The sequence below is a fragment of the Erythrolamprus reginae genome, chromosome 2 (genome assembly GCF_031021105.1).
Source record: "Erythrolamprus reginae isolate rEryReg1 chromosome 2, rEryReg1.hap1, whole genome shotgun sequence".
NCBI classification, from domain to species: domain Eukaryota; kingdom Metazoa; phylum Chordata; class Lepidosauria; order Squamata; family Dipsadidae; genus Erythrolamprus; species Erythrolamprus reginae.
Genome location: NC_091951.1, coordinates 133,823,428 through 133,847,886, shown reverse-complemented (window position 1 = coordinate 133,847,886; position 24,459 = coordinate 133,823,428). Strand labels below are relative to the sequence as shown.

General features: G+C 40.8%; 2 protein-coding genes across 2 annotated transcripts in view; one reads left to right on the top strand and one right to left on the bottom strand.

The window, feature by feature from the left end:
* Positions 1-1,981: 1,981 nt before the first annotated feature.
* NUDCD2 (NudC domain containing 2) lies at positions 1,982-9,038 on the bottom strand. Its single transcript, XM_070739479.1, has 4 exons — positions 8,800-9,038; positions 6,905-6,953; positions 5,526-5,677; positions 1,982-4,378 (listed from the first exon to the last, which is right to left on the bottom strand). Exons 1-4 carry the CDS (start codon positions 8,986-8,988, stop codon positions 4,277-4,279), a joined length of 492 nt encoding a protein of 163 aa, XP_070595580.1. The 5' UTR covers positions 8,989-9,038; the 3' UTR covers positions 1,982-4,276.
* A 1,060-nt stretch (positions 9,039-10,098) lies between these two features.
* The window catches only part of HMMR (hyaluronan mediated motility receptor), a 29,553-nt gene continuing 15,192 nt past the window's right edge, over positions 10,099-24,459 (top strand). Inside the window, exons 1-6 of the mRNA XM_070739478.1 lie at positions 10,099-10,283; positions 13,796-13,894; positions 17,063-17,151; positions 18,328-18,408; positions 20,860-21,048; positions 22,287-22,363. Coding sequence (XP_070595579.1) covers positions 10,238-10,283; positions 13,796-13,894; positions 17,063-17,151; positions 18,328-18,408; positions 20,860-21,048; positions 22,287-22,363 — 581 coding nt within the window. The 5' untranslated portion in view covers positions 10,099-10,237. The remainder of the gene's footprint in view (positions 10,284-13,795; positions 13,895-17,062; positions 17,152-18,327; positions 18,409-20,859; positions 21,049-22,286; positions 22,364-24,459) is intronic.

Sequence of the window (24,459 nt, the reverse complement as noted above, 5' to 3'; positions counted from 1 at the left end):
GTATCACTGTACTCCCCTTTTCAAGTAGTACATTTTAATAAATACAATTTTCCTGCAAATTTGAATGCATAATTGTTTAGAGATTTTTTAAAAAAATGTAAAATAGGGCAAGTGCAAAAGACTGGACAGTGTTACATTTTGGACTTTCAATAGTCAGTCATTGTAGAATCAGATGGCATACAAGTTTAAAAAATTACACCTATGGCAGAAATTTCAGGTTTCCTGTAGCCAGCTAAGAATTTCTTCTTATGGAATTTTTTCCACACCCCTTTATAGATTTCTTCCAGCTCAACAATATAGTGGTACCTCTAACTAAGGATGCCTCTACTTATGAACTTTTTTAGATAAGAACCGCGTGTTGAAGATTTTTTTGCCTCTTCTTAAGAACCATTTTCCACTTATAAACCTGAGCTTCCGAAACTAACTGGAAAAGGCAGGGAGAAGCCTCAGTGGGGCCTCTCTATGAATCTCCTGGGAGGAAACAGGGCGGAAAAGGCGGGGAGAAACCTCCATGGGGACTCTCTAGGAATCTCCTGGGAGGAAACAGGGCCTCCACCCTCCCTGTGGTTTCCCCAATCACACGTATTATATGCTTTTACATTGAATCCTATGGGAAAAATTGCTTTTTACAAATTTTTCTACTTAAGAACCTGGTCACAGAACGAGTTAAGTTTGTAAGTAAAGGTACCACTGTATTTGGTTTCCATTGGTTGCATGTTTTGAGATTTGTTACAGATTTTCAACAACATTCATCTAGGAATTGAAAAGATCATTCAAAAACCTTCATACTTTTCCTGCCTGTGAGATGTGCCATGTCAATTTCCTCCCCCCCAACATCTTCAGATAAGTACAGTGATCCCTCGATTATCGCGAGGGTTACGTTCCAAGACCTCTCGCGATAATCGATTTTCCGCAGTATAGTGGTGCGGAAGTAAAAACACCATCTGCGCATGCGCGCCCTTTTTCCATGGCCACGCATGCGCAGATGGTGGAGCCGGGGAGCGATGAAAGTGCGAAAGCCGACAAAGATTGCTTTGAATGTCGGCTGCCCCTGCCCCCCCAGCGCGTCCGGCGCCCTCGCCGCTACCGCCCGCCCACCGCTCGCCCGCCCGATCCACCCCTCTCACCGGCTTTCGGACACGGGTCCTCCTGCAGCAGTGCTGCCGAGCAGATCAGCTGCTGGGCGGCCGAAGAAACCTTCCCTGGGTCTTCCCCACCGCCCATGCAAAGGGGAAACCCCGATCTTCGGCTCCTCGCTGCTGCCCGCCCGCCGCCCGAGAGCAAGAGGGGGAGAGATAGAGAAAGAGAGAGAAGGAAAGAAAGAGATGAGAGAGGGAGGAAGAGAGTGTGAGAGAGGAAGAAGCAAGATAGAGAAAGAGAGAGAGAAAGAAAGATGAGAAAGGAAGAGAGTGACGTCATCGGGTGGGAAAAACCGCGGTATAGCAAAAAAACCGTGGAGTATTTTTTAATTAATATTTTTTGAAAAACCGTGGTATAGCGTTTCGCGATAATCGAGATCGCGAAAATCGAGGGATCACTGTATTACCAATAATTACTTGAGAGAAAGTTTTTTGGGCTTAATATATTTTTTCTTTTATCATGCTTTGTATTTCAAGCCTGCCTTAGGCATACAAAATCAATTTTATTGATTCCTTAATTTGTATAAACAATACAAGTTCTCCTTGTGGCATCTTAATAGCTGAAATAGCAGCCTTGAATTTTTGGCAGACAAAACACTTAGCATTCCCTGGCAATGTACAATTAAAACACACTATTGAACAAACTACTGAGGTAGTTTAAATCTTTTTTAAACATGAAAATTACTACTTAACTTTACTATAGATAACTAAACATGTCTAAGCATAAAGATACAAAAATTATAGATAGTGTAAACTCGGTTAGGGAGTGAATCAGACTATAATTAACTCATTCTGCTAACTGCATGAGTATATACAGGGGTGGACAAAAAAATGGAAACACCTTGAAAAATCATCAAAATATCTTTTAATATGGCGTTGGTCCACCTTTTGTGGGCAATTCAGCCTTAATTCTCTGAGGTATTGATTCATACAAATTGTGAATTGTTTCCAAAGGAATTTTAGCCCATTGTTCAGTTAAAGCACCCTCCAGTTCTTTTAGAGACGATGGTGGTGGAAATTGACTTCTTACTTGAATCTCTAAAATTGACCATAAATGCTCAGTAATGTTGAGGTCTGGTGATTGTGGTGACCAGATGAGATGCTGAACTTCATTAGAATGTTCCTCGTGCCATTCTTTAACACTTCTTGCTCTATGGATTGGTGGATTATCATCTTGAAAGATGGCATCCCCCTCTGGAAACAGTTCTTGAACCATAGGATGAATTTGGTTGGCCAAAATTCCTAAATAATGATAGCTGTTAATTCTTCCATGAAGGGAAATCATTGGCCCGGCGGATTTCCAAGAAATAGCACTCCAGATCATCACTGAACCCCCACTATGTTTGACGGTTGGGAGAAGGCAGTCTGGATGAAATGATTCTTTTGGCTGTCTCCAGACATAAACATGTCCGGAGGTTGGAAAAAGGGTGAATGATGATTCATCAGAGAAAATCACATTTTGCCACTGCTCCAGGGACCATTTCTGGTGGTTTCTACACCACTCGAAATGCTTTGAAACATTTGTCTTTGAGAGCAGAGGTTTTCTAATTGCAGCTCTTCTGTGGAATCCAGATTTGTGAAGCTCCCTTCGAACAGTTTTTGTGGAAAATGGGTTCCGTACGTGTCTATTGAGTTCTGCAGTTATTTTAGGAGCTGCGGTCTAACAATTCGCTTTAGAGTCCGACGGCCTCTCTCAGACAATTTCAACTTTCGACCAGACCTGTGCTTGGCTGAGGACGTTTTCCATTGTCTTTCAAAAGCAGTCATTACTTTTGAGACATTACCTCTTGAAACGCCAAACATTCGGGCACTTTCTGTTACACTAGTGCCTGCCATTCGAGCACCAACAATTTGGCCTCTTTGAAAGCCTGAGAGGTCTGCCATTTCTAGAAGGTTATAACCAATTTCCTTAAATTTCTGTTAAAAAAAAAAAGGTAGTTTAAAAAAACATATCAAATAACAGAATTAAAAAACCCTTTAAAATATGCCAAGTTTTGATTGATTTGATCATGTTCAAACATGATGCCAAAAAGTCAAGTGTTTCCATTGTTCTGTCCATCCCCTGTACATACATAAAGCAAAGTGTGGTACAACTATTCGAATTTTTAATTACATATGATGCATGTACTATACTTTATTCTTACATAAACAAAGGATATATGCTATGTTGTCCAAATGGATTTCCAGTCACTTGTTCCGTAAACTCGTAACATGCTGGAGCCAATCAAAAGGGAGCTTTTTGAGTAATCCCAAAAAGGAGCATCACAGGATACAACCCAGATCTTTTAAACAAGGGTGTAACATGTTTGACTAAAAATCACATCTTGGGCTGCAGAAAAATATAAGTGCACAACTAAGCAGAACTATGTCGCATGAAAAAGCTCACATGCTTTAATTATTTTATTACGTGTTCCAGCCAGTTTTATATATAACACAAAGGTGCCCATAGTTGAAACAACAAAAGTATCTTTCTTGGCATGAAATAGTTCTATAAAGTGGCTAAAATGGTTCTCTGAATTTCATTAAGAGAATGTACACACTGGAAGTTCTATTCTTAAAAAAGAATGTCAGGGATAAATTTATGAACGCTAAATATAAAGATGCATCTTGCATGTTACGGTTTGACTGCTAGTACAGTTTGGGACAAAATTATGGAAAGCATTAATTATACCAAATTTTGTCTTTACAAGTTTTGATGACTCTTCTATGTGAAATAGTGCTGAAGTTGGTTTAGTACAAATTATCAGGATTGCAATCTGTTTTTTAGTCTTCAAAATGTGTTCATGCAACCATGCATTTAAAAATAATTTCCATATTTCAAAGTTATTTTAATTATTTGCCAGTGGAGAAAGCCAGAGCATTCAGATAGTGTTGTGGTTTTTTTAAAAAAAAATCTGTGATCTGTCAGATCACAAATTTTCAAAGAAAATATTATTGGCATATCAATTAACAATTTAAAGAGTAGCAACTGAAACTGCATGCTGTTAATCTTGCACAACAGTGACATCATACAAATAATATTGCTCAGAGAATGCATGAAATGTTTACTTTTAATTACTATTAGTACAATTCTGGTAACAGTCATTATTTTGTGGTTTAAAGCTGCCCAGAAAAAAAACAGTAAGCTATTCTGAAGCTTAATGCTTTGTCATTTTGTAGCAACTGGAACTGGAAAAGTCTGGCCCTCCTTTGGTATAATTTCCAGAAATTTCTGCTCCACTGAAGTCAAATCCAGGGTTCTGAAAGAGACGGCATAGCATTTTATTTATATTCTTACTGTATACACCTACTGGGATATATTTCAAACTAAGACCGCACAGAATTCTGTTATGTGCTCTTCTTAACATTTTCTGTTTACTGTATTAGCACTTGAAAAACACAAAAACAATTTTAAATTACCTGAATATAATTTATTTTTATTTATTTCATAATATTTATAACCCGCACCTATGCAAATTATTTATTCTATCTTCCCCTCACTTTTCTTTAAATAAAGCTAAATGTAAAAACAACCAGCTGTGTTCTAGCAAAATTAATAACACATTTGAAAGCCAAATTAAATATCAGAATGTATTTAAAGTACACTCTATGAATCTTGATCCTGGTAAATTAATATAGGACTAATTTAGGATAATAGTGTAAGATATACAGTGGTACCTCTACTTAAGAACTTAATTTGTTCCATGACCAGGCTCTTAAGTAGAAAAGTTTGTAAGTAGAAGCAATTTTTCCCATAGGAATCAATGTAAAAGCAAATAATGCGTGCAAACCCATTAGGAAAGAAATAAAAGCTCGGAATTTGGGTGGGAGGAGGAGGACAGTCGCTGCCAAAGGAAGGTGAGGTGAGGTGAATTTTAAAAAAATCCAAAACTTTAAGGCAACCCATAAAAGCCTGAGATCGCCGGGATTAAAGGGGGAATGGCAGGAAACTGGCCGGGCCTTCATGCCACTCTCAAATTTCCTGGAAATTTTTTCCAGGCTCAGGTTCTTAAATAGAAAATGGTTCTTAAGACGAGGCAAAAAAATCTTGAACACCCGGTTCTTATCTAGAAAAGTTCTTAAGTAGAGGCATTCTTAAGTAGAGGTACCACTGTATGTAGTATTTGTTTATAATGTCTTGTCTATGAAACATTGTTTTAAATGAAAATAGCAGTAGCACTTATATACTGTTCCATAATACTGTACAGCACTCTCCAAGGAGTTTACAAGTGTCAGCATATTTCCCCCCACAATCTGGGTCCTCAATTTAGTGACAAGAAAGAATGGAATGCTGAGTCAAGCTTGAATTAGTCAGGATCGAACTGCTAGTTGTGGGCAGAGTTTGCAATATTGCATTCTAATCACTGGGCCACCATTGTTTTACAATATGGATATCTATTGACTTGCCTCTCTCTGAAACCTTTCTAATGTAAGCTTTCTTTGCATTTGGTCTTGAACCCAGGGATCAGCAGCATACTCATTCTTCAACAGAGAACTCCAACAATTTCCAGCATCACGGTTGGTTTTTGTTAGGGTGATTCGTATCAATTTTTGATCCTCTTTTGAAATGAAAAAAAAAACCTGGATTTATTCACAATTATATTTGGAACAATTATTTGAAAGAAGACGATGATTAGATAGATGGACTCAATTACAGAACCAAGAGTATACCGTTAGAAGACAAAGTTGAAAACAAATCTATGTGGTCCCTAAGATTTAGCATTGATTTGATGGCATATAATCATAATGCTCATATTTTGAACTCTAAGAAAGTATAACACAAATTATGTAGACATCCTCATTTGTCTTCCAAACAAGGTCTAATGATATTCCAACTTATTAACCCAACTTATTCCAGCAATTAACCCAATAAAACTGCTGAGTATAGTCCTATTTTCCTTTACAGTTAAAAAAACAGACAGAAACTTGTACTAATTATGATAGGTTTCATGTTATCAGAAATCAGCAAAATGTTTAAAGGGAACATGGGGAAGAACTTTGGCATTCTCCCATGTTCTGAAGACTAGGGGTTTTTTGTTTTTATATACTTGAAACAAAATGATGATTAACAAAATATTAATCATTGCATTCTGTCAATCTTTGTATAATACAGGGTACGAAACCTTCCCTGTTTCTCTTTTTCTTCCATCTTTCCATGTTTTGACATTACAATAAATATTTTAAGACTTTAGTGCTGTCTTGTGACATTTGCATACATCTTTTTCTTCAATAGTCCATCAAATTAGAAAATAAATCTGACTATATCTTAACTCAAGATAGCTGATGTATTTACTTGGAAATCAGCACTCATTTTTACTTCCACTTCTTTTAACAAACCAAAATATGAGAATGGTAGTTTATGCAGGTCTCTCCACCTTAAGAAGCTTTCCTAAAAATCTTGAGAAAAGGAAAATGATGATGTTATCGATTAGGTCGTGTCTGACTCTTGATGATTCTATGGGTCAGTTCTTCTCTATTTTCTATGTTCTGGTTGATGTCAACTTTAATGGTGTCTAGTCACCATGTATGGCAGCTTTATCAATAACTCTTCCCAGTATATTTGCTTTCGCTAATGAATTTCCTCATGTAACACAGCCAAAAGAAATGAGACACAGACTTTTAATTTTGCCAAAGGGGAAAAAAATTGTAGCAAAATCACATCTCTCATATCCTTACAAAACAATATCATATACCATGTGATTTAAAAAATTTTTAAAAAAAAATCCAAACTAGTAATAGGAAAGTGAATGAAACTAAATTGTTGTGTAAAGAAGCACAGATCTTACCTAGTGTCCAGGTTGCTTCATCAGCTATTGTAGAGTCAAATAGATTACCCTGGAGGAAACAAATATATACAGGACCCATTTCAAAAGCAAATAATATTTGAATGTCACAAATATTGGTTACAGAAATACTATAGATTTGGATATAATTTTGTAAACTTTGCTGAACAAATATTAGATTTAGTACATCATCAAAAAAGTCATAAAAATATGCTTAACAGTACATTATTGTATAAGAGGTGGTCACATCTTTGATAGATTTGGCTATTTTAATTGACATCCTGAATATTCTAATGTACCAAATTCTAAGCTTAATTATGACCATTTGTTTTTCTTTCACTTGGACTCTATCCTAATAAAATGGGAAGCTTCAATTCCAAATTAGATCCCTTTTGAAAAGGATGAAGGTGTCAACTGTTTAGTGACACCTAAAATAGAGAATGAATCAGCACACATGAACATAGTCTGGGTGCGTAGAAATGTGTTTACATTTACAATCAGTTTTCAAGTGTCCCACACTCATGCAATCACCATTTGCCATAGTCCTCACTTGTTTTTCACTTGTTTTCCCCAGAAATTCATTGGGGAAGCCAGCAGAGAAGGTTGTAATCTGCCGTCGCCTGCCAAGAGGACTCTCACTTGTTTTTGGATTGGTTGAAAATACTTCCTTCTGAAGAATTTCAGCTTTGTGCCTGCTTGCATTGCAGCAGGCAAGATTTTCAGCTCCTGAGTTGAGAAGCAATGAGGTAAGGCACACAAGATGGTTGGGGTACTTGGGGAAAGCCCTAGGAAACCCAGTGCAGGCTGAGAAGGGTCCCTTTACTTGGATGATGAGAATCCTTTCTGAATTTTGGCAGGGAGGAATTTCATCTTATAAGCAGAAAAATACTAGCTTGTAGTCTGTACAAGGCCTCCCCCACCCCCAAAGCAGACCTGTTCCCTATCTTATACTATATCTGTTTAACATTCTACAAGCCCATTAAACAATGCAACCAGAAGTGTTGAGATTGTGGTCAACTGAGCAAAACATTCATATGACACCTTAACAACTGCTTTATTCAATGATTGAGATGCCAATCCCAATTGTGGTCATAAAATGAGGACTACCTCTTAGCACAAATGTTACATTTTAATCAGCTTGTCAAAACAGACCTGCATCTAAAAAGATTATACAACATAAATTTTTATTTTTCTAAGAGTATTGTTGGCTTTACTGTTGGCTTTTTTTTGACTAAAAATCTGAATTGTCTGCTCAAAAAAATAAAGGGAACACTCAAATAATACATCCTAGATCTGAATATTTTCATTGAATACTTTGTTCTGTACAAAGTTGAATGTGCACAATAGCATGAGAAATTGATTTGTCAATCAGTGTTGCTTCCTAAGTGGACAGTTTGATTCCACAGAAGTTTGGCTTACTTGGAGTTATATTGTGCTGCTTAAGTGTTCCCTTTATTTTTTGAGCAGTGTATATTGATAGACAGACATAGATATATAGAGATATTGATTTCTAATCAATGAGACCAGTCCACAAGTTTCCCTTGATGGTCCCTGCAGTCACCCAGCTCGCTTCATACTTAAGGCATGAACTCACAGACTCCTGGTTTCTAGGGGAAATGATAAAATGACGATAAAAGCGATTTGTTGGCAAATCACTTCGGAAATCGTATCAACAAAACTCCAGGCAGTCAGCAGGAGTCAAGATTGATTCGCGCGCCCACAGTCACCCCACTCCCCGCCGAAAAAGTTTACCATAGTAGAAGCATTAAGCAAAACTCAATGCGAGACCACGCAGCACTGAGTTTGTGCTACCGCCTCTCATGTATCACATCATGAGGACTAAACCGAAGTAGCATGGAAAGAAATGCGCTCTCTCCCTTTCGTTTTGCCAGAGGTACCTTGAACACCTCCTTTCCCGCTACGGTCAAAGCCAAGTGCCGGCTCTTCAGGCTGCATTCAACGTCCCGCGCGCGGGTCCCTTGCGGCACGTTCACCTCGACGAAGACCTCTTCCATCGTTTGGTACCATCGTCCCCAGGGAGTGGCGCAGGGCACAAGCCCGCTTCGCTCTTCGAACGGCGCAGACATCTACATGGCCACCCAAACCTGTAAAAGGCGCATGCGCCTTTGCCCGGCTGCTGCTCGTCCCATCTCTTTCGAAACTATTCCGGAAATAGAAAGCGAGGGGGGGGGGTGAAGCCAAGCGTGCCAGGCTTTCGCCAGCTTCTCACGACACCGCCCGTAGATCCAGAATTGTGTGGAGTGCGCGGTTACAAGGTTTCACGACTAATCACAGCGCAATTCTACCTTTTGTGTGGAAACAGCTGATTGAAGTTTCTAGCTATTTTCTCTCAATGTGTTTTCATTTGGTTAATGATTTTTTAAAAAATGTCCACTAATACGTCAAGAACTACTGAGAGGCAATACTGGGAACCGAGACTGACAAAACCCTATTTCTATACGCTGCATTTGGTCAAATTATTTGCCCAGTGCTAGTAAAAAGGAACATGTGCAAATACAAGGGTCGCTTTAAAATAAAATTGCACATAATTTTGCTGTTCACTCAGAATATCAATATTTTGCGTGAAAATGTTTAGAAACAATGCTTCAATATTATAATCACGTACGTTACTCTTGATCGAGAGATGTAAGGGGCGTGCATAAGCGCACCATTGTGCCTACAGTCCCCATCTTATAGTCCTATTGTCCTAATTTACCTGTACCTACTTGCTTATGTTTATGTTTATACCAATACCTGCTATCTTGGGCATATTTTTGACAAATAAATAAAAAATAAATGTTGGAGCTCTATTCCCCAAATCATTGACTGGCCAGCAGATTATTAAAGTTCAAATAGGATTGATCTGGAAGTAACCAGATGCTAGGCTGGGGAAGTTTGCTAAATAGATCCACAATTTAACTGACGTATTGGAAACGGCATTCTATATGCACAGTATTAAATGTATTTTCATTTGACAACATACAATGTTTTATTGAAAACCGGACAGGCTGGGAGTTTATCCTTAAGGGAAAAAAAGTGGACCTAAAATATTCATTTTACTTTACAACCTCAAACTGTCAATCATTTCTGTTCACATTTCATTGCACTCAAGTAGCTTCGCGATCTTTCCTATTAAAGATCTACAGTCTGTATTGCCTAATTATCAGTCCGTCTACCTACGACGCATGCTCTACCGTGGAGCCCTGATTTGTTGACCAACTGATCGGTCGGGTTCCCCGATTGGTTGATTCGGGCGTGCTTTAAAGCGGGCGGGATACTTCTTCGGTTTTTGAATTTGTTCTGTTCGTCCTGGCAGTAAGAAATTGCGGGCTGGCTATGTCTTTTCCGAAAGCTCCGATCAAGCGCTTCAATGAGGCACCAAGTAAGTGAATGGGTGCTGGGCCACGCTGGGGTTGGTTTGTTTTTCCAGAGGCTGTGATTGCTCTTCCGAAAGAAAAAAAATCTTTGAAAAAATATTTTTCGAGCATGATGGAAAATATGTGCGATAACGTGTTATACCTCCCCTTCCGCCTCACTTTGCTACACTTCTGTGCAACCTTCTTTCTCCAAAAATAATTATAAATTATACGAAGTTCCGTTCTTGAGATGTTTAGGGTATCATCATATCACCATTTAATAATAACAACAACAACAACAACAACAATAATAATAATAATAATAAATTATAATAATAATAATTATTATTATTTATTAGATTTGTATGCCGCCCCTCTCTGAAGACTCCGACTTCCTCTCTCATGTAATGACAGCCTTACTCAATTCAGAGCTTTCATAATGAAGTGGATTAGAACTTCCACTATGGTCAGCCAGCATTACCATTGGCCTGCAAAGTAAAAGGGTAGTAAAGCATTGTTGGGGAGGGGGGGGAGGCTCTTGGAATTGCTTGGCTTAAATGTAACATTCTTAATGCTCTAGTAAAGAGTGCCTTCTGTCCACTGTCCTTTTACTAGTTTGTCTTTTACTAGTATGTATATAAATATTATCTCTCTATATACCACCAATAGTACTTGACAAAACAAATAATAAATAGATAGATAGATAGATAGATAGATAGATAGATAGATAGATAGATAGATAGATAGGTGAAAAGGTTGAAAAAAGAGTGCCTGATTGTCACATGATAAACCACAGATTTTTTTTAAAAAAACTTTTATTTAGCATCTTTTAACAGTGAACTATTGCAAACCTGGTGATAAAGGTTCAGAGAGATCATTAATTTATTGCTGAGTCAAAAGAAAAAGCAATAGGAGGCTTCAATGCGTCCAGCTCTGGAAGTGATGCAAAAACGGTTTTTATTAGGTTTCTTATCACTTCTCCAGTCTGTCCCCTTCTAAATTACCTGATTGAACAATGGAATTAAATCAAAATATATGGAAATGTACAAATTGAAAGGTTTGATCCTGTTCAGTCATGACCGAGGCCGAGTTAAAAATTTAGGATGGTAAAAGATTGTCTCTTCAGATGAATTTAAGTCCTGATAATTTCATGGCAACATTTTACAAGTGGTTTGTTATTGCATTCTGGATTTCTGTTTTTAAAAAACCTTCAGCTTTGATATTTCTTGAAGTTTCCTACTCAGGTCCAGACATAACCCTGATTAGTTCCAAGCCAAGCCAAAGTCAGAGTTAAATTGGGCGTTTCCTGTTGTTTTAACATCACAAACCCAATGCAATCCTTGGCGGTTGTGCAATTACATTCCAGAGGCCAGGAATGTACCATTACTAACTGAAATTTTAGGAAATATTTTGTATTCTAGATGTGAATAAAGATTGATAACAAAATAAATCTTTAAATGAAATTTCCTTTCTTCTGAAGGAAGAAAACAGGATTCCCAATAATTTGTGAATCTCAGTTGTTGGATTGAGACATACTTATCACTCTCTTAATCAAGTTTGGTGACATTTTCTCCTTCCTGAGGCATTAATTCCTTAATTAGCCATATAGCTCAGTCTTCAGCTACCCAGCTTCAATATGGACCCAACCAGCTGGTAACAGATGAGCTGCCCAAAAACTGCAATATTGAGATGGGCGGCATGTAAATGTAATAAATAAAAATGTTGCAGAGGACCTTATCCTTTTTCTTAGAGCCATGAAATCCAAAAAATCCCAGATTAAATTGAAATATGTAGTTCCATTTATGTTGTGTGATTTTACATGAGGAGAATTTTTACAGCAACCTATAATATTGTTCTGAGCATTTTTCTCTAATAACAAACCCTGAACTGTCAAGAGTCTGAAAATGCAATAAGAAAACTCTTTGCCATTCTTGTCGCCTCAGTAAAAACCCAAACTTCATTCATGGTCTTCCAATATAATCTCTTCAGTAGTTTCATCTCCCAAGATATTTGATAAACCAAGGATCCCCCAGAATTAGAGTCTACGGAGAGGGGCGGCATACAAATCTGATGGATGGATGGATGGATGGATGGATGGATGGATGGATGGATGGATGGATGGATGGATGGATGGATAGATAGATAGATAGATAGATAGATAGATAGATAGATAGATAGATAGATAGATAGATAGATTAGTGACTAGAGAAAGAATTGCATGACCCAATTTGGGTCAGTCATCGGGACCAGATGTTTAGTCTTCCAGATTCCAGACTCTTGCTGGAGTCTATCCCTCAGAGAACTTCTCTCCACCAGAAATGTGTGCTTTGAGCTGTTCTATTCTGGTGGTAGATCAGCAGTCCTGTTGACTGACAAGGAACCTGTTTCCCAGACTTTGATTATTTCCCTGCCTATCTTTGCACCTCCTGAGCCAAGACTCTTACTAACTGCAAAATTGAATATTCATTGCAAATTGAGGCTATCAGTGAGTTTGGGTCTCATTGGTGCTCAAGGTATGTACTGTATTTTTGGTGTAAAAGATGCACTCCCTCCCCTCTCCCCCAAACATGGGTGGAAATGTCTGTAGGTGTTATAGAGTGAATGTTGCCAAAGACCCATTCACCTGCCAGACCCCATCCTTCAACCTCTGCCTTCCAGCAATTTTCCTCCTTGTAGCAAACAGCCTGGTTAGCTTCAGCCCAGCTTGATTTAGCATGAGCAGCTGATTGGCAATTGGATCTGCCTCCTGGAATACTGCCTATCAGCTGCTCCAGGTTGTGGGGATTGCCGCTGCTACCTAACACCACCTCCGCATACTCTGTTTTCAATCTCTGGGCATCCTGTTTTTGGTCCAGAACAGCCCCAAAAGATGCAGCTCAGCCATAGCCAGTGCTCCCTCCCTACAGATGGCAGCAGCAACTCAAGTTCGGGCACAATGTGTGGATGGGGCAGGGTGGGCTGCAAGATGCATATCCTACTTGATTCTGGAAGCTCAGCTGCACCTTTCTCCCAACTGGTCTGTGCTGGGAACATCATGAAAATAATGGATAGAAGTGCCCAAAGGGGGTCGTCTCTTTCTTGTCCCACCCTCCTTTTGACTAAAGAAGGGCAGGAAAAGAAGCACCCTTTTAGTCACTGATGATGTGGGGAGATTAGCGGTGGGGAAGAGGGGGAGCCAGCCACCATCACTTAATGACAAAGGTCCAAAGAAAAACTTGAGTGTGCAAGAAGTTATTAATTGTTTTTCTGCACAAACCAACCGAGAGAGAGAAGCAACGGAGCTGCCAGACTTGAGTAAAATGTTAATGTCATTACGGGGGGACACGGGGCTGTGCAATGAGCGATGCAGAGGTGCCAGTGACGCGGTACTCCTGCGACTCCCAGCTGATTTCCCCTGTTCGTTGCGCTGCAGCCTCACAACTGATGCAGCTGGCACAAAGATGACTAACTGGGCTCGACATTGGGGTTTTATTTAGTTAAACTTAATTTAACTGGGATACTGACTTTATTAATATCTGTCTCCTATTCACAACTCTAGCTTGTGCCCCACCACCCGGCTCTTATGATATTAAAACTTCAGACCCGTCAAAAGGACCTGTGTCTTTTGAAAAGTCTGAGCGATTCAAAATGCAGATGGGTAAGTAATTGGGTTATGAATGGCAATGGCTTTTGCAAAGTTTCTTCCATTAGCTTTTTACTTATACGTACTGTATTGTTGCTTGTTTGTGTCTGGAAATCGAGCTCATCTCTCTCTAATTTAAATTACAGTTTGCCTATGGAGATTCTCTCATTCAGGTCATGGTTGTCCCAAATATGCTTTTTCAAGAGGCAACTGGACTTTTTTTTTCTTTTTGAAGACATTTTGCTTCTCATTCATAAGCCTCACCTGAGGATTATCTGTGTCATCAGGATCACCGGAGTAGTGCAAATTGGTGTGGGAGCCTTCTTGGAATTGTTGAAAGGACTGTGTTGTAGACTGGAGGCAGATGTTGTATCCCTCTTCTGTTGAAAAAGAGTATTCAATTTCGACATAGCCTATTTAACCCCTCTTTCAAACCAGTTTTCCTCTCTGTCCAAAATATGCACTTTGTTGTCTTCAAAAGAATGGAAGACAAGGAAAAGACTGAAGATAAGTCATAAATCATTTTGGATCTTGAAAAATAATAATAAAAAAATTCTGGGAACTAAGAATTAAGCAGTGAATGGTAAACTAATGCTCTATGCAGTGTCTAACTTGATCAATTGGCAACCTTACTCAAGATTGTTGTTTTATAATCTCAACAGATAAAGTGGGATAGATAAGCAGGTTTATCCACAGCTAGTTAGCAATCTAACAGTGAAATAATATGAAAACAACAAAATTCAGAATGCACTACGTAACAAATAAATTTGCAAATTTAGTGAGTAATTTAATTTTTTTTAAAAGCAATGTACTGGAAATGCATTTTTAAAAAATATGCAATTGCTGAAATGATTCTAAATAGCATTAGCACCCTTAACTGTTTATCTTATTTAAATTGGATTTTAAATACCGTATTTTCCGGCGTATAAGACGACTGGGTGTATAAGACGACCCCCTAATTTTTCTAGTTAAAATATAGAATTTGAGATATACTGGCCGTATAAGACTACCCCTCTTCTGACGCACATGCCTTCGCTCCCCTTCTGTGCTGCGGCGGCGAGGGAAAGGAAGGGGGGAGGAACAAGCGAGCGAGAAACGGGGTGTTGGTGGAGCCAGCGGGCTGAGGCAAAGGGCTGCGTTTCCCCTCCCTCCCTCCTGCCCCCGTCCTGAATGGAAGCCCCACTCGGCCAAGCAGCCCTCTTCTGACGCACATGCCTTCGCTCCCCTTCTGTGCTGCGGCGGCGAGGGAAAGGGAGGGGGGGAGGAACGAACGAACGAGTGAGCGAGCAACGGGGTGTTGGTGGAGCCGGCAGGCTGAGGCAAAGGGCTGCGTTTCCCTTCCCTCCCTCCCTCCTGCCCCCGTCCTGAATGGAAGCCCCGCTCGGCCAAGCAGCCCGGGATCTCCGCCGCTTGCAGGGCGGGCGGAGCGGACCCGCGCTCACTTTCGGCTCCGGGGACTGCGGGTGGCTACGGCGTCGAAAGGAAAAAGAAGTTGCTGAGCGTCCCTTTGTCGTAAACCCGACGGGAGGCGATGCCGCAAGACACTGTCTCCTCGAGCGCTCCCTTGCCTCCCGAACTCCCGCCTGTGAAGAGAAACCAAAGGGGGAAATAAAAAAACAAGGCGTCGGGCGAGTGCCAACCGATTCCGGAGCTCCCTCACCGGCTTCATCGACGCGCTGCTGTTGCTGCCGCCTGAGGCGGCGGCACTAGAATCTGGCGTGGTGGAAAATCTGGAGGCAGGCAAAGATTTTCCACTACGCCAGATTCGAGTGCCGCCGCCTCAGGCGGCAGCGACAACAGCAACAGCAGCGCGTCGATGAAGCCGGCGAGGGAGCTCCGGAATCGGTTGGTGCTCGCCCGACGCCTTGTTTTTTTATTTCCCCCTTTGGTTTCTCTTCACAGGCAGGAGTTCGGGGAGCTTTCGGCCGGCAAGGGAGCGCTCGAGGAGACGGCATCTTGCGGCATCGCCTCCCGTCGGGTTTACGACGAAGGGACGCTCAGCAACTTCTTTTTCCTTTCGGCGCCATAGCCACCCGCAGTCCCCGGAGCCGAAAGTGAGCGTGGGTCCGCTCCCCCCCCCTCCTCAATCCCGCTCCCGGCCTCCTCCCGCCCGCGGCTGTGGCTGCTGCGTATGAATGACTTCGGCACCGAATGGGCGCAGTATCCGGCGTATAAGACGACCCCCCACTTTGGAAAAGATTTTCAGGGGTTAAAAAGTCGTCTTATACGCCGGAAAATACGGTAATTGCTTATTCTCCTTTTAATTGAAGTAGTCCTTAACAATTTATTTAGTGATCATTTGAGATACAATGGCACTGAAAAAAGTGACATCATCGCTTTTCACAATTATGAGTGTTGCAGCGTTGCTGTGGTCACATGATCAAAATTCAAACTCTTGACAGGTGATCCATATTTATGACAGTTCCAGTTCATGTGATCACCTTTTGCAATTTTCTGGCAAGCAAAGTTAATTGGCAAGGCAGATGTATTTAACAACCATATTACTAATTTAACACCTGTAGAGATTCACTTACTAACTACAGCAAGAAAGGTCATAAAGTGGGGCAAAACTCAGAACAAATCTTATTTAGTAGCAGAAATTTTGATCTCAGTTGTGGTTGTAAGTTGATTTTTACATTTTCATTTTACTGTAACTGTGTTCAATTGATCTTGGTTTACTAAACTAACTCTTTCAAAAATATAGGTATGTTTTTCCCTGCTAATTCCATCATTTTTATTCTCCCAACTCACATTTAACATGATTTTGTTAAAACAAATCAATCCCTTTGGTCTTTTTAGCTTGAAAACTAAATAGCTTAAACAAAATAAATCCTATATTTTACTGGAATTACTGGAACACAAGTTAATATTTCTTTTTGGGATTCACATTAATCTCATAAAACTAAATATACTTACATTTGGCATGTAAGCTTTCATGGGGCGAATGGTAATGTTATTTTTTGAAATAACATAATTGTCGTGTGGTGCTTGTTATATACACCATTGATGTGGAACATTTAGAAGTCAACTCGATAATGTGACTGATTTTTCTATTTCAAGCTTTCTGCATAAAACCTCTGTTTTCTAGTTTTTCAGTGTTTAGTTATAAGGTTTTAAATATATTTGATGGAAATTATAGTCTTTAGGATGGAGAATGAAATCTCTTATTTTATATTTTTTTAGAAGATGTAGGAGTCCAGCCAAATCCAAGCAACACAAAACCCATGTATTCCCCATCAAATACAAGAAAACTTCCATCTCTCGGTGCAAGAGTAAGAGTCATATCCTTACATGTTCCCTTTATTTTCTATAAAGTGAAAGATCTTTTTTTTCTAAGTGGAGTTTTTAAAATTTACTGTAGAATATATTCGGAGGTGGGCTGCTGCCAGAATGCCTAATTGCGCGCAGCTCCGCGGCTCTGGAACACGAGTGCAGGATCAAGCACAATTACGCTTCTTGCACCTGTGCAGGTAGCAAAAGTGTGCACAGGGAGGCTCGTGTGGGTGTGTTTCGGTAAGGTTTAGCTACCTGCACAGGTGCAGGAAGTGTAATTGTGCTCGATCCCATATTCACATTCCAGAGCCGCAGAGCTGTGCGCAATTAGGCGTTCCGGCAGCAACCCACCTCTGAATATATAATATCTAAATGTTAAGCAAACCATTAGTCACATTAAAGGAGACAGAATTTGGTATTATAATAATTATGATAATGGCAGTTGTTTAATCGAGGTGGGGTGGGGTTGGATTACCTACATATTAAACTGAATTATTTAAAATTTACTAAACTGTTTTTCAAAGTATTGTCACCAAATGTTATTAAAGAAGTGTAACTATGCATCTAGGGCAGTGATGACAAGCCTTTTTCCCTCAGGTGCCAAAAGTGCATGCGAGTGAACTATTGTACATGTGCGAGTGCCCACACTCATAATCCAGTGGGGACAGTGAAAATGGCTTCCCCCAGCCTCCGCAAAGGACCTCTGGAGGCCGGAAATGGTCCATTTCCTGACTTCCAGTAGACCCAGTAGGCCCATTTTTCGCCCTCCCCAGGCTACAGAAGCTTCCCTAGAGCCTGTGGAGAGCAAAAATACCCTCCCTCGCCCTCAGAGACCCCCTGGAAGCCAAAAATACCCTCTCAGATCCTTCCCATGAGGTGAAAATCAGCTAGCTGGCACATACATGCATGCTGGAGCTTAGATAAGGCAACAGCTCATATGCCAGCAGATATGGCTCTGTGTGCCACCTCTGGCACATGTGCCATAGGTTCACCATCACTGATCTAGGGTATGATTTCTTAGTGGTTGTGTTTCTCAGCTGTGCGGCTATTCAAGCTGCATTTATACTTTTAAATATTGTTTTCATAAAAGATGAAAGCAAAATCTCATTTTTAACTTTCAATAGCTTTATGAAGTAAACTTGCAGAGTTTTAATTGTAATTTCTTGAATTTAAAGCCAAAAAGCACAGGAATAAAGTCTGAGAAGAGTCTGATTGCCTTTAAAGAATTGAAAAAGCACAAAGAGCTGGAAAAGGAGGTATGAAACAACATTATTTTAAGTCTAATGTGGAGTCAACCCATTAGTTGATGATACACCTTAATCAATAAGCTAACTGTGCAAAATGGACTTATAGTTTTTCATCTTAAATATATATTTTTATCTTGTATACCAGGGTTTCTTAACCTGTTGACGCAATTACCTGTTTTTCTGGTTTTGAACAAAAAGTACTCCCACAAAAAATACAAACTCCGTTATACAGTGGAACCTCGACATACGAGCAGCTCTACTTACGAGCTACTCGAGATAAGAGCTGGGAGGGGAGCGACATTTTTGTTCGCCTCCCGAGCTCACATTCGGGATACGAGCGCCAAGGAGCTGTCTCCTGAAGCCGAACACTAACTTCCGCTTTCGGCTTCAGGAGACAGCTCCTTGGCGCTCGTATCCCGCGTGTTTTAAAAGGTTGCAGCCGGCCTGGGGGGCTTGGGGGGGTGCTGGCAAGCCCCCCAGGCCGGCTGCAACCTTTTAAAACACGCGCGCCGCTTCGCAGCTCTCTGCTGAATCCGGAACGCTAACTTCCGCGTTCGGATTCAGCAGACAGCTGCGAAGCAGCGCGCGTGTTTTAAAACGTGGCAGCCAGCCTGGGGGGCTCGGGGGGAAGCCCCCGAGCCCCCCAGGCCGGCTGCAACCTTTTAAAACACGCGCGCCGCTTCACAGCTCTCTGCTGAATCCGGAACGCTAACTTCCGCGTTCAGATTCAGCAGACAGCTGCGAAGCAGCGCGCGTGTTTTAAAACGTGGCAGCCGGCCTGGGGGGCTCGGGGGAAGCCCCCGAGCCCCCCAGGCCGGCTGTGACGTTTTAAAACACGCGCGCTGCTTCGCAGCTCTCTGCTGAATCCGGAACGCTAACTTCCGCGTTCGGCGGCAGCGGGTTTTTTTGTTGTTGCACGGATTAATTGACTTTACATTGTTTCCTATGGGAAACAATGTTTCGTCATACGAGCGTTCCGACTTACGAGCCTCCTTCCGGAACCAATTAGTCTCGTAAGTCGGGGTTCTACTGTCCTAATAAAAGGATATTTTTAGCTTAGGGTTGGAATGAGGGGTCCTTAGTGTTCTTTGGGCTTGCTTGTTTTCTTACAGACATTTCATTACACAAGGTAGGTAACATCAGTGCAAGCAAAGAGTGGTTTGTGGCTTGCCCTGTCAATGTTGGTGGGGATGGTTTTAGAGATTCTTTGGTTGGACTGTTTACTGTTAGTTTCTTTGGCAGTTTCTTGATTGGGGCATTGTTTACTTGATTGTTGGTTTGGGAATTAATCTTTGCTGATCTAGGTGCTGATTGGGTGCTGCTGAAAAGGTGCTTTGGTTCCCCCCCCCCTTTTTTTGGCTGGTTGTCTCTTGCATAGTCTATAGCTGTTGTTAATGTCTGTGTGTCTGTTGATGGCTATAAAAACTGACAATAAATACACTCCTTACTAACACTTATGATGTTGGGTAATGAAACATCTATCAAAAACATGCAACCTCAGAGTGCATCAAGGACCCTTCAACTCTGTTGTTTTACACAAGTGACTCAGCTACATTTCTAAACTGGATCCTCAACTCATAGACAATGAAAATTGTTCCATTTCCCTCATATTTCTAAATTATGGAACCAGTGTTGTATACTGACCAGAGATGTTATGAGTTGAGTTGCCTATCAGATTAATAAACAAATAAGTTATCAGCAAAATCCCATATTGTTTTTGGATATTTGATAGGGGATCTGTTTGATTGTTAGCCTTTGTAAACTAGCCTCTAGTTGAAGAGAATGTTATAAATGCTTTAATTTACATCTTAAATTGTAGGAATGCATCATTGTATTTTTTGGAATATAAAACGCACCTCTCCCCCCCAAAGAAGAGGCTGAAAATTTGGGGGTGTCTTATACTCTGAATGTAGCTTTTTCAAAGCTTTTTTTCCCCAGCCGTTACAAGGCGCTTGCAGGCTTTTTCATTGCTACTCTCTCTGAAAAAGTTTTTTTACAGCCTTAAGTCTTTGCAGGCTTTTCCTCATTGCTACTTGCTCCAAATAAGGTTTTTTTAAGCCTAATCAGGGGATCAAATAATACGATGAAGCTGACCAGACTAAGGACACTTGCCAGATGAATATCTGGTAGGCAGATCCCCCTCCCCCTATTTTCCTCTCGAAAAACTAAGGTGTGTCTTACATTCTGTTGCGTCTTATACTCTGAAAAATATGGTAATTACTTTCTCCTGTTTTATTTAACCTGTATTTTGTTATTTAAATATGCTACCTTGAAATTATTCAGAGAAGGCGGCACATATTACAAATAAATATATGGTTCCTTCTTTCAATGAACATATAAGGAATGGAACCTTTCAGTCCAGTGGTTAGCAATAAATTCCCGTGTCTTTTGCCAAACTATATAAAGGGATGGAGTTGCTTTCTATCTAATGTTTCAATTAATTTCAACCTGTTTGAGTAGATCAGGAAACTAATTGCAATACGTGCCCAGCAAGATAAAAGATTGCAAGCCCTGGAGGAAAATCTGGCCAAGTGTGAATCAAAGCTGTCTGCTGCAGTTCGGGAGAAAAATACGCTTTTAGCAAATGTTGCTTCTCTGGAAAAACAGCTTTTGGAGTTGAGAAAAAGCAATGACTTGCTCAAAACGAAGGTGCATATTGATAATTATCTTTAAAGGCATTAGAACTTTTTTTTTGGGGGGGGGGAATAATGCTGGGCATTAATGCATTTATATGTAAAAGATAAAATATTATGTAGTATAGATATGTGGTCTGCATTCTGTGAACACAGATGTTTTATACAGATAACCCTTGCTTAACAACTGCCCACTTAAAGTTATAATGGAGTTATAAAAATAATAACCATTCCTTGCACGTTTCTCTGTGATCATGCAACCAACTTTGCTTATCATGGCAGTGTCCTGCAGGCACATGATTATCATTTGTGAGCTTTGCAGCCAAATTTCCAACAAGCAGAATCAACAAAGAAGATTAAAAGTGCAAGTCGCAGTCATATGTCTCAATTGTTGTGGCGAGCTTGCCTAATAACCAGAGTGAAAGTGAGGTCATAAGTTTGTTATGATTATACAATGTCTCGGTTAATTTTTCAATGGGGTTGCTAGTTCCAATTGTGATTCTTAAGCGATGAGTACCTACACACTTAAAATACACATGTGAAAGTCATTTCTTCTACAAGAATATTATGATAATAATATTGTATGGGAAACGTATGCGAAGTGACGTAGAGGAAAGGGAGGCTCAAGCCACTGGCAGCCGCAGACCTCCATTGTGTTTTCAGCTGGGGGGGAGCAGGAGGACCTTCCTGACTCCCTCCCCCCAGCGCTTCACCCAGGATGACATGCATGGCAAAGGGGTGGAGAGGACCGGGAGGCTCAAGCCTCCTTCGGTGGTGGCGGCCCGGCTTCTGGGTTTCTGGATTTTGGGCTTGAACGCATTAATTGCTTTTCCATTGATTCCTATGGGAAACAATATTTCGTCTTACAAACTTTTCACCTTACGAACCTCCTCCCGGAACCAATTAAGTTCGTAAGACGAGGTATTACTGTATTTTGAATATGGAACCCAGGAGAAAATGCACAATCTCTTTAGAATTAATGAAGTTTGGGAAGAAAATTCCAGGAAAAAAATATGTACACTACCAATGTGGATTACATTTTCTCACTTCTTAAAAAATGTGCAAGTATCACAATATGTTAGGCTTATAGTTTTCACTAGAGAATATGAGGTAGAATTATTTCTAGTAATGTTATTTTGTTTTTTAATAAATAAATAATAAATAAATGTTTTATACCTTTTCTTGGCTTAAAGAAACTTTAGGACAGTCATGGTTCCTCTCATAATAAACCAATGTTTGTTGATGCTATTTTAGATGGTTCCTATTAAAAATGAAGACCTGGAAATTAAACTAAATGTGGTGGAGGAAAAACTAGCCCAGCCCAAAGAATTGTAAGTTATCTCATAAATTATCATGTACCAGCTATTTTTTATTAACTTCGATGAAATGTAATTTTGTAAGAACATATTTTGGGTTTGGTATCCTCAGTATGCTATTGGTACCCAGCTTCATTTCAGTCTGAGTTGGACATGAGAAACTCCTTAGCTACTGAATCTGTGGGTAGAGGCTGTTTGGGTCTGGATGGGGAGGAACGGACCAGCTCAATCTTAGCAAGGTGTTAATTAAATACAAATATCCTTTTTTGCTAGCTTGAGGCTTGGAATATATTGTGTTCTTTTTGTAAAGAATCAGAATATCTTTTAATACTCTGATCAGACTTTATTTTAGAACAGAAACAGAGAGGCAAGCAGTAGAGATATATTCAATTCTAATTTTAGACAAGCCATGTTTTATAAAAATTATGACGCTTGTTCTCTTATCTACTAATAGGAGTACAGTGATCCCCCGGTTATTGCGTCCCCGACCATTGCGAACAGGGTAATTCGCGATTTTTCAACCCGGAAGTCAAAACCCCATCTGCACATGCGTGCCCTTTTTTCTATGGGCACGCATGCGTAGATGGTGCCCGGCAGATCAGCTGCTGGGCGGCTTCCCTGGGTCTTCCCCCTCTTGCTGGCGGGAGGGCGAGCAGCGGGCATCAGCAAGGAGTTTCCCCACCGCCCACGCAAACTCCTCGCTGCCGCCCGCCCTTCGCCCGCCCACACCGTTCATTCTCGCGGCCAGAGCGAGCGCGGACAAGCCGTTCGCTGGCGCTAGCTCTCGCCTGCCTGCCCGCTAGCGAGGAGCCGCCTGCCTGCCCGCTAGCGAGGAGCCGCCTGCCTGCCCGCTAGCGAGGAGCCAAAGATTGGGGGCGGGGCGGCTGTTTTAAAACGTCACCACCGGCATGGGGGGCTTGCCAGCACCCCCCGGACCCCCAACCCGGGTTTGGGGGGCTGCTAGGAAGCCCCCCATGCCGGCGGGGACGTTTTAAAACACCCGCGCGACTTTCCAATGAGTCCCGAAGACAAACGCGTTGTCTTCGGGACTCATTGGAAAGTCGCGCGGGTGTTTTAAAACATCCCCGCCGACATGGGGGGCTCGCTAGCACACCCCCAAACCCGGGTTGGGGGTTCGGGGGTGTGCTAGCGCTGCGGAAGTAAAAACACCATCTGCACATGCGCAGATGGTGTTTTTACTTCCGCAGCGCTACTTCGCGAAAACCCGCTCGTTGCGGGGGGGTCCTGGAACGGAACCCTCGCAACGAGCGGAGGAACACTGTATATTTAAATATTTATATGTCTAGACATGTTAAATGAATGAAATTATAGATAGGCATATTGCTCACAAACCCTGATTTTTCTCAAGATACAGTTGTATACATGATGGATGAATCTCCAGTTCCCAAAATGGCTATCCTAACATACCAATATCATATTATCAATCAATATTGGTGACTGGCAATAAATCCTTAGCTAAATATTTAATTTTAAACTTGTACAGTGGGAAGAGATTAAACTGATATTGCTAGATATGTGTGCATTCACATTTCTACCTTCAAAGGCATAAGGCTACATGTCTCTTGAACATCTTAAGGACAGCAGAAAAGTAAACTTTTAATTCTTTGTTCCTCAAAATGAGTTCTGCAGAAATTCAGAACAGAAAACCTGTCCATCCATTTAACCATCTGTCTTTACTGATTATCACATGGGATTTGTCAAATATGTCAATGTTTTCACATGAAATCTTTTAAACCTTTTAAGATTTCAGCCTGGGAAGCACTAGATTCAAACTAAGGTTAGATAGGATCTCTGATTTTGATCATTTTAACTTAATTTTGAACAATTAATTTTCATGCTTGTGAAATTGTTTTGTGATTCTTGATGCCACTGGTCTTACTGTGTACAATGCAACTGAAGAGTCAGTGAAAGTATTGGCTGGGAACACATACAGTGATCCCTCGTTTATTGCAGATTTTAGATTCCAGGACAACCCACGATAAATGAAAAACTGTGAAGTAGGGACATGAGGCTTTTTTGAAATATTAAAGGGTCTTCAGAAGGCATAGATCAGATTACAAATGTTAAACAGCAAAGGGTATCGATGCCCT

Bases quoted from the DNA above. Each gene is read 5' to 3' on its own strand.
- NUDCD2 (XM_070739479.1), bottom strand. From the start codon at position 8,988: ATGTCTGCGCCGTTCGAAGAGCGAAGCGGGCTTGTGCCCTGCGCCACT. The intron at 5,678-6,904 runs GTAAGATCTGTG...TCATTTCAAAAG, and splicing joins TGAAGCAACCTGGACACTAG to AGGATCAAAAATTGATACGA. The intron at 4,379-5,525 runs GCAAGTCAATAG...CGTCTCTTTCAG, and splicing joins TAGAAAGGTTTCAGAGAGAG to AACCCTGGATTTGACTTCAG.